This window comes from Manacus candei, unplaced genomic scaffold, assembly GCF_025592945.1.
Source record: "Manacus candei isolate 608988 ecotype Guabito, Panama unplaced genomic scaffold, ASM2559294v1 h1tg000036l, whole genome shotgun sequence".
NCBI lineage: Eukaryota > Metazoa > Chordata > Aves > Passeriformes > Pipridae > Manacus > Manacus candei.
In genome coordinates, this window is record NW_026138084.1 from 4,175,487 (window position 1) to 4,184,970 (window position 9,484).

Below are 9,484 nucleotides of genomic sequence, written 5' to 3' on the forward strand. Positions count from 1 at the left end.
GAAGATTTATCCCTCCCCTTCCAAAATAGAGTAGTATCTAAGTCTAGAAAGTTTGCTTTTTAGATAAAGTTTTGTTAAAAAGGTTATGTATATATATACATATAAACATTTTAATATTTAAAGTTAATTATAAAAATGCTGAAGCTGGATAGCAAAATGTCGATTTACATGCAAATTAGTAGAGGTGTATTGTACACAAATTAGGAGTTTTAATTACACTGCATATTAATGTTGTTTTGGAGAGGAGGAAAAAAAAAAAGCTACATTTTTAGTAACTTTTATGGTCAATGTATTTTCAGGGGATGTAGCAGTGAAGATACTAAAGGTGGTAGATCCAACCCCAGAGCAGTTCCAGGCTTTCAGAAATGAAGTGGCTGTGCTGAGGTGAGTTGGGGTTTCACTGCTAAACTCCTTTATTCCAAGGCTCTGTGTTTGATTCCCACCCCTCCTTTAAGCCTTTTTGCCCAGTATTCTGTGTTTGATAGATACAAAAAGCAGATCTTCAGAGAAAAACAAAAACATTTACATTGACAATTCTGACTGTTGCTGTGGAGCTGTGAGACACAATCACAGCTCAGAGGCTTTCAGGGGTTCTTGGCTGCTTCTGAAAGTTGTGTTTTCACCTCAGTAGTGCAAACACCCAGAATTGTTCAGGTCACCTCGGGCAGGAAAAGGTGAGGTTTAATAAATTCTGTCATAATTCTCACCATCAGAGGACTTGAACTCATACTTGATACTTTTAAAATTGCATTTTTTTTAATGCTTAAACATGTACTTTGATCCGAGAACTTTTTGCTTTGAAATACTGGGTTTTTTTTAGTGTTTGAATAACTATCTGTGATTGTTCCTCCTGAAACTGAATTCTTTAGATACATAAAACCCATCTTCTCATCTGATAATTCCTTCAGTTTATATAGACCCTTTAGTTTCCTCTTGACATTAATTTTTCTCTCTAAAGTTGTCACTCTTGCACAGTTTTCAGGATGATTCTGTTGTTCCAGTAACTCTTTCTAATACCACTTGCAAACGTGAATGTTGGTCATTGATTTCAAAACACTCAAATCTTCATGACGTCTTTTCCTTAAATGTTGATTTTATATAACTTCTGTGGAACTAAAAAGCAGTATTTTAACTAAAATTTTAACCAAAAAACCAGCTGATTTTATTTAAAAAATATAAATTGGCAACCCTGGCATATTTTTATTATTTGTAAAACCAAACTTTAGTCACATATCCAACTTGGAAAAATTTTGCAGGAAACTCATGTTTTTTGGCCTCCAAAGCTGAAATACGCTCCTTCAGCCAGGAATCCAGTTTTAAAGGCCTTTGAACACGTTTTTTATGGAGACACTGATTCCCCTGTCTGCTCCTTTCTGTTAGGAAGACTCGGCACGTGAACATCTTGCTCTTCATGGGCTACATGACCAAGGACAACCTGGCCATCGTGACCCAGTGGTGCGAGGGCAGCAGTTTGTACAAACACCTGCACGTCCAGGAGACCAAGTTCCAGATGTTCCAGCTCATCGACATCGCCCGGCAGACAGCACAGGGCATGGAGTGAGTGGGATGGACAGGCCTGGCCTTGGCCTTGCAATGGGGTTTGCCTTCCCTTCCTCAAACCCTGGCATGGGGAGGCTGTGCTGAAATAGGAACGGGGCAGAAGGGGCTGTGCAGCCTCAGCTCAGCACTGTTGGGGGCAGCTGTGCTGCTGTTCGGCCATTTGTCCCTGGGGATTCTTCAGATCACAGGGTCACGGAATGGGTTGGGTGGGAAGGGACCTTAAAGCCCATCTCATTCCACCCCCTGCCATGGGCAGGGACACCTTCCACCAGTCCAGGTTGCTCCAAGTTCATCCAACCTGGCCTTGGACACTTCCAGGGCTGGGGCAGCCACAGCTTCTCTGGGCAACCTGTGCCAGGGCCTCCCCACCCTTACAGGGAAGAATTCCTTTCTAATATCCCATCTATCCCTGCCCTCTGGCAGTTAGAAGCCATTTCTCCTTGTCCTGTCACTGTCTGCCCATAGAAATCCCCCTTCCTCCTTTTTATAAGCTCCCTTCAGGTCCTGGAAGGACCCGTGAGGTCTTCCCAGAGCCTTCTCTTCTCCAGGCTGAATAAACCCAGCTCAGTTCATGTCACTTATCAGTCACCTCTTCTGTATTTTATCTTGTATAACTTGAGGTTGTTATAACACACTAAATAAGATCCTGTTCTAAATATACAATTAAGGGGTTTTTTCTTCCCCCGGTTGCTGTAACATTGCAGTGTTTGACAACCACTAGTTTATCCTGCTGGTAGTTCTGTGGGATGAGGGAGTGGCTGTTCCTACTCTGCAGCTCCAGGACTCGCTGAGATACATCCTGCAGATGTGTGAGTTGACTGAGGCCCCACCTCACTGCTCTGCCAGCACTTGTTCTGATGCTGGGAGCACACAAGGTGCTGTCAGTGCTCATCCATTTTGTGCATCAGGACCCAGGTTTCCAGTCAGACCCCCAGCAAACTGGGGCATGTAAATGGAGAGGGTTTGTGAACAGTGCCCTTAGCACAAGGGACAGATTTCCTGCACAGGAGGCCAGCCCCAGTTCTGCAGGGTGAGTGTGAGTGATGCCATCCCTGTGCCCGAGGTGCTGTCCTGCATTCAGCTCATTGTTTAGAGTCTCCTCCTGGTGACCAGAAGTGCCTTCATCCTGTCCCTGGACTCAGGCCAGAGGGGTGAGCAGTGGTTGAGTGTGCCATGAACTGTCCTGGGGGCTGGGGGTCAGTGGAAAGGCTGTTTGGGAGCAACTTTGGGAATGACACTGCTCTGCTTTTCCTTCACAGCTATTTACATGCAAAGAACATCATCCACAGAGACATGAAATCCAATAGTATCCTTTCTTTATGGTCCTGCCTTCAGTGGGAGGGTGATTTATTGGTAATGGAGCTTTTGGGGGGATTGAAATAGCTGTGTCATAAATATATAAATATATATATATATATATATATAAAATAATGAGCAATTCCTACCGATGAGCAAGAAGCTGCTTTTTAGGGAGGACTTCCATAGGACACATGTGCTTGCTTTTCATACTCTTGGGGTAAAGATGTGCAACAGTTGAGCTCCCAAAGTGTCTTGTTTTAGTTAAATGGTGTTTGTGCAATTGTCTGGTACCCTGGGACAGGCTGCATCTTCCCTTGATGGGAGCAGTGCCTGCTGATCTGTGTGTGCACATGTGGGGCTTGGGACTGTTTCTCATGTATTTTAATATATTTAGAACACCTCATGTGACTGCCAGAAATGAAGCCAAAAATCTTACTTTAAACTCAAGAAAAGGCAGCCTTTTACCACTATATTTTGTGCAAAAATACAGATTTAGTAATGCATGTGGAGTAAAAATGTTGCGAACTGATGTCTTTTGCCTTTGAAAGTGCCTGCTTTTGGAGTTGCCAGGAACAGCAGGAATTGTGGCTTCCTTCCATAAAATCCGAACAGGATGTTTTGAAAATGTCATCATAAAAAAAAATATGCCAAATTCAGTAGTTCCATAATGGGGATTCCCATTTTCAGTTAAACTAGAAATAGAATCATGTCAGTGTATAGGAAGTCAGGAGGTCGTGATTCCTGATAATGATTTTTGTGAAATAAATCAGCTCTGCTTCTGACATGGAAATTAGAGTCAGTCATGTTTATATTTCCCAATCATCTCTTTGAACTTAAAACATTTCTAAGTGAAATTGTTAAATGATATTTTAAAATAACCCCAGCAAAGAAAGTGCTGGCTATCAATCATAACAGGCAAATCTGTTAAGGAGATAATTACAAGTAGTACAGAATATTTCCAGTTAAAATAGTTACACTATGGTTAAATCTCAGGAGATCTGCCAGAGAGCTTTATGTAAATAGATTTATTTTATATTTACTTCTACTCGTAGGTTTGTTTGGTTTTTTGTTTGTTTGGTTTAGGAGGGTTTTTTTTGAGTTGTGAGACCTCTGTGCTGTTTCCTTTTGTGTCTTGTGACACCAGTTCAGTATTTAGGTACCTGCAGGCATTGATGGTAATTAGCATTGTTGATTTCTGTCCTAACTCACCATAAAGATAGATGTACAAATAATGCTGAAACATCTGGTCTGGTTTAGTCTTAAATGTTAACTTTGTAAATATGGATGCCATAAACTGCTTTTCCTGTGTTGAAGATAGAGCTTGCAGCAGGTTTAAATAAAACAATCAGCAATATTCTTGGATAGTGGCTCGTGTTTGGGATCGGCAGACACTTTGTAGCCACGTCAGAAAATCCAAAGTGGTTTCCTCAGCTTTGCAGAGTTTCTTTAACAAGTCTTTAGATATATTTCTGCACGAAGGCCTCACAGTGAAGATCGGAGACTTCGGGCTGGCCACGGTGAAGTCGCGCTGGAGCGGATCCCAGCAGGTGGAGCAGCCCACGGGCTCCATCCTGTGGATGGTGAGCCAGCCTGCCCTGCCCCAACCCTGCCTTTGGGCCTCTTGTCTTCTGGCAGCTGGACACTGTTTGACACCTTAAACCTCAGTGAACGTGCTCTGAGTACTGTGGAGACTCTCCTTGCAGTTGTAGGTTGAGTTAAGATTGAAGCACGGAGTGCTGGAGTGTTCACTGTGCAAAGGGACACCAGGCACCTGAGGCTTCTCCTCTGGAGTGTTGGAGGTATTTAAATACTTAGGGCTGTCAGTGTGCCAGGAAGTGTCCTTTAAAAACATCAGGATGCTTGGCCAGGATCGGTTTGTGCTTTGTAAAATACACACAACACCTGAAACCAAGTTACAAGAGCAGAAATGTTTTTTTTTTCTTTTAGAAACGTATTACAAAAAGCCAAATTTTTTTACAGCTTTCAGTAAAAGGATTTAAAACTAACCCAGTGGATACCTGAAACAGATCTTGGGGAAAAAACCCTGCATATTTGTTCTTTGCAGGTTTTTTCCCATTTTAATCATTTGTAGCCCATCTTTGCTGAGCTGTCATCACACAGAAGGGGAGGTTGTTTCCGTTTCCTTGCAGGTTGCTCTGATCCCTTACTGGGGTTTTGTTGTGCTGTTGTACTTCAGTGCTTTGCTCAGTAATTCTGGGGGACTTCATTAGGGGGAAAAAAGTCTCAGTCAATGGGAAAGTTATTTGCATTGTTTCTCTCTGGTTTTGTTCAGTCATTCAAAGTTGTTTCCTTTAAGCTCTTCAGCTTCATAATTGTGCTGTGTTTTGCAAAGGTGCTGCAGTGCTCCTGCAGCTCTTCCCTGCTCTTCAGTCTGGGCTGTTTCCTACTTGGCTTTCATGAAAATGTTTTGATATGGATGTTATAAAATACCAAGTCTGTATTGGAATTGTGTGTTTTCCCTCTTTAACAGGGATACCTGTTTAAGAACTGATGGATAAAGTCTCAGGCTCAGCTCTCTGAGCCCCAGCACTGACCTTTTGATGGCACAGTGCCCGCTCAGCCAGAGCCTTGCTCGTGTGCTCTCAGTGTTTAACCCCCTCCTGCTGTGTTTGTTCCCTGCCCAGGCCCCCGAGGTGATCCGGATGCAGGACAGCAACCCCTTCAGCTTCCAGTCAGATGTCTACTCCTATGGAATAGTGTTATATGAGCTGATGACAGGAGAGCTGCCCTATTCCCACATAAACAACCGAGATCAGGTGAGGAACACGCTGGGACCAGCATTTGATTTCTGGGTATTGCCCATTTCACAGGATAAACACAAATGCAAAACAATTGAAATGTTATTTATAACCTGCTTTGTTTCAGCAGCAAATCTGTGTTACTAAATGTTGATTCACTATTGACAGGGACAGTTACTCAACGGAAAAAAATTGGTTTTTATAAACACTGTAAGTGCCCTGTGAATTTATTCAGAGGTTAAAGCTTTAGGTACCTCAGTAAAATCTTGGTTTATACATTTGCGTTTACGTGAACTTTCCCTTTTGATGTTAAAAATGTTGTTCTTGTGTCAGGTTGGATTCTGTGCTTTTACTAAGGCAAAAAAATAGTGCCTATTGTCAGACCTTTAAATAAGGAACGTTGGTGTGATTTAGTCTTTCCTGAGCTGTAGTCACCCAACCAATAATGGTAAAGAAGCACATTGAGGCCAGAACCCCCAGCTGTTCTCTTCCCATGAACACTTCTCCTGGCTTAGCCAGTGTAGAGCCAATGCTGCAGGGCAGGAACTGTGGGATCTTTGGGAGCTGTTTTGATGATCCTCAGTTGTGGTTTGTGGTTTTGGTTGCTTTTTATAAAATTAAGATCTTCTAATGAGAAGTGTGTGTGTATGGAGATTATGGGGGCAAACAACTAGATTTTAGCCTCTATTAGTGACTCTAATTATAATCTGTAATAATTCACAGTCAGTGTTGTAAGTAGAAGAGGCCACTTCTGTTAAGCTAAGGAAGTTGTTTCTTATTTTAAGGTTGTCTACAAACTGGGCCATTGGAATATGCTTTAATTCATGATATTGAAATTATATGCAAGTTTCAATAACCATCACTGTTGCAAAACATGCAGCAGCTGACCCTCACATAAGTTTTCAGGAGGGACAGAATATTTCCAGGAGAAGAACACAAAGACATTATTTAGGATGAAAATCCTAAACAATGACCATATTAACCTGGATTAAAACAGAATAAATATTTTCCAACACTAATAACATCTTTTATTGTTTGTCTCAAAACAGTCCATTTCCTTTTTTGCTGCATTAGTTGTGATTAGTTCTGATGATCTCTTGCAACTGGCAGGCAGCTCCTTTTACAACATGACTTCAAGGTTGGACTTGATGATCTTGGAGGTCTTTTCCAACCTGAATGGTTCTGTGATTCAGAGATCCCTGAACATCAGGTTGTCACTGTAGACTCAGCAGAAGGAGCTCCCATGTCCATGTCATGGAGCACCAACAGCTCCTTCTCCTGCTGAGCCTTCCAAAGCCCAGCATTCCTGGTGCAGTCCCATCCTGCCCTGCACACAGGGGACCATCAGCCTGGTTAACTCACTGGGATAATCTGCAGGGCTCTGGGCTGTCCTTTGGGACTCAGATTTAATCACCACCAGTGAAACCACTTCCCTGACTTTGGTTTGTGCTGCTTCCTTGTTGTTCTGCAGATCATTTTCATGGTTGGTCGAGGTTATGCTTCCCCAGACCTCAGTAAACTGTACAAGAACTGCCCCAAAGCAATGAAGAGGCTTGTAGCAGATTGCTTGAAGAAGGTTAGGGAAGAACGACCTCTGTTTCCACAGGTAAGTGTGTTTTGTGCACAGGAGTTTCAGGGTATTGTATAAATAGCCATTAGCACACAAAAGAATCTGCTCAGGTGAAAGGTTTGGGTTACATGAAGTGCAGCTTGGTTCTTATTTTTGCCTTTGTTCATAACCCAGCTCCTTTGGCAGTTGGTATTTCGGTTCTGCAAAGGTCACAAAAAATCATGACTCATGAAGCTGAGGCTGTGCCAGGTGACCCACTTTAGAGAGAAGCAAAAACCCACCCTAACACAATTAAAATCAAATCTGTTTCTCTGTATACATTTTATTTTAGTGCAGGTTTGAGGGAAATGAGAGACAACTCCTCCTTTCCTTCCCCACAACTAAAAACAAGCAAACAAAATCCACTGGGGGATGGAAATTCATGTAGCAATTTTTGGTATTTTTACAAGGGATACTTTACCTTTTTCTGTCACTATGAGGATGGGGAAGGTGCTTTCTTATTAAATAGCTGGAATTAAATATCAGCAGATTTTGGAAAAAGAACTTCTTGCTGTTTTAAACAGCTTGTTGTTTATAAAGTTCTTTCCAACAGTTCTTTGCAAACAGACTGTCAGGCAGAAAATGCAGTTCTTTCCCTGTTACTCTGCTGGGATTGCACAGATGCTTGTGAATTGACTGAGAACTAATGGAAAACCCCTTCCCACCCTCTGACCCTCCCTGAGGCTCCTCAGAGCACAGCCTGGCTGGTAGAGGTGGGTTATTGCAGCTGCAGTGTTGTGTTCAGTGCCCACAGAGCACATTGGCTGCTCTGCAAGATAAGCTTAAAGCCAGAACTGAATGGAGTTGGAAAGGAACTGAATGAAGGGATGAATGAAGGTTTAAGACTGACCTAGGCAGAGCTGCCTCTCTGAGCAGCCCCTAACTGGGTGTGTTCCCCCAGATCCTGTCGTCCATCGAGCTGCTGCAGCACTCCCTGCCCAAGATCAACCGCAGCGCGTCGGAGCCGTCACTGCACCGCGCGGCGCACACGGAGGACATCAACGCCTGCACCCTCACCTCCTCCAAGCTGCCCGTCTTCTAGGCCTGCCCCTGCCCCGCTCGGGGACAGGCACACAGGGACACTTGTGCTCTCCGTGCCTCGTGCCCAGACCAGTGCCAGAGGGATCCCTGGTCCCCTCGTCCCAGCAAGCTGCTAAGGATCCGTGCTCAGCCCTCCCGGCCTGCCCTGCCGTGCCCTGGGCAGGGACAGACTGCAGATCAAGAGATCTATTACTGTTTTTTTAATAGATGCACTTGAGCCTTACTTTGCCCACGCCTGGAAGCAGATGATGTTCCTTTGGCAGTGGTTCTGGACGGGCTGGATCTGTGCTGAGGGGGTGTTTTCCACAGCCAGGGTGGCTCTGAGGACAAGGTCGTGGTGCTCTGATTGCCCCATGCCATGTGCCACCTCGAGGTGGGGGAGCTGTGCCTGCAATGGGTCTGCAAACAAGACTGAGGGAAGAGGAAATAACTCTGGAAATCAGCTCCTGCCCTAAGAGCTTCATCAAGCCAATGAAATAAGTTAAAATGCTAATTCAACACGAAATAGTTTTGCAATAGTTTTGCACATAGAAGAAAAACTCTTGCAAAAGAATGGAATCTGTTCTGAATTGTCCTGCTCAGAGAAGGAAGCAGCCAGTCATGGTCATCTTGAGAAGCCTCACAGCTGACTTTGGTACTAAGGACTGTTCCCTGCAGCCCAGGAGGTGGAGAGTGTGGAAGCACAGCCTTGGGGCTGGCAAAGGCTGAGGGACATTATCCGTCTGCATCCCATCGGAAGCTGTCGTGCAAGAGATGCACTATCAAGAGGAAACTGAGCATATACAGTTTTTCTTGCTGATTTGGGGTTTAATTTTGTTTTTATTGCTCCTGAGAAAATGCATTTATTGTAAGCCAAGGTTCCCCTGATTATCTTATTTTAATAAAATAAATTAAATTTTAGGTGTATGATTCCATGTCATCATTTAATGCACTACTTCATAGTTCTGACTGCTACATCTAGACTTGGAAAACTCAGAAAATGATATTCTGAGTACTTTTTAAGAGAGTTACTATGACAGGTAATAGTGCAAGTAAAAACACACTTGATACAACAACCTCTCCCATCACTCCCATGACTGGACAATTCTTACTGTAATAATCCTTCAGCAGCATCTACTCAAACCCACACTGATGCCTCTCAAGCTGTTTCACCGCACCAGTTTTGCTCTGTTTTCTCTTGTTTCTGTAGGGGGAAATGAGGGTTTTGTTTTGGCTG

At 43.5% G+C, this 9,484-nt stretch overlaps 1 protein-coding gene across 12 annotated transcripts in view; it reads left to right on the forward strand.

Annotated features, from left to right (window-relative positions):
* RAF1 (Raf-1 proto-oncogene, serine/threonine kinase) overlaps positions 1-9,168 on the forward strand; it is a 70,667-nt gene extending 61,499 nt beyond the window's left edge. For all 12 annotated transcript variants that reach the window (XM_051793360.1, XM_051793358.1, XM_051793354.1 and 9 more), the window contains 7 exons: positions 300-384; positions 1,381-1,557; positions 2,820-2,866; positions 4,321-4,439; positions 5,505-5,636; positions 7,090-7,224; positions 8,129-9,168. In XM_051793360.1, coding sequence (XP_051649320.1) covers positions 300-384; positions 1,381-1,557; positions 2,820-2,866; positions 4,321-4,439; positions 5,505-5,636; positions 7,090-7,224; positions 8,129-8,269 — 836 coding nt within the window. In that variant the 3' untranslated portion in view covers positions 8,270-9,168. The remainder of the gene's footprint in view (positions 1-299; positions 385-1,380; positions 1,558-2,819; positions 2,867-4,320; positions 4,440-5,504; positions 5,637-7,089; positions 7,225-8,128) is intronic.
* The last annotated feature ends 316 nt before the right edge of the window (positions 9,169-9,484 follow it).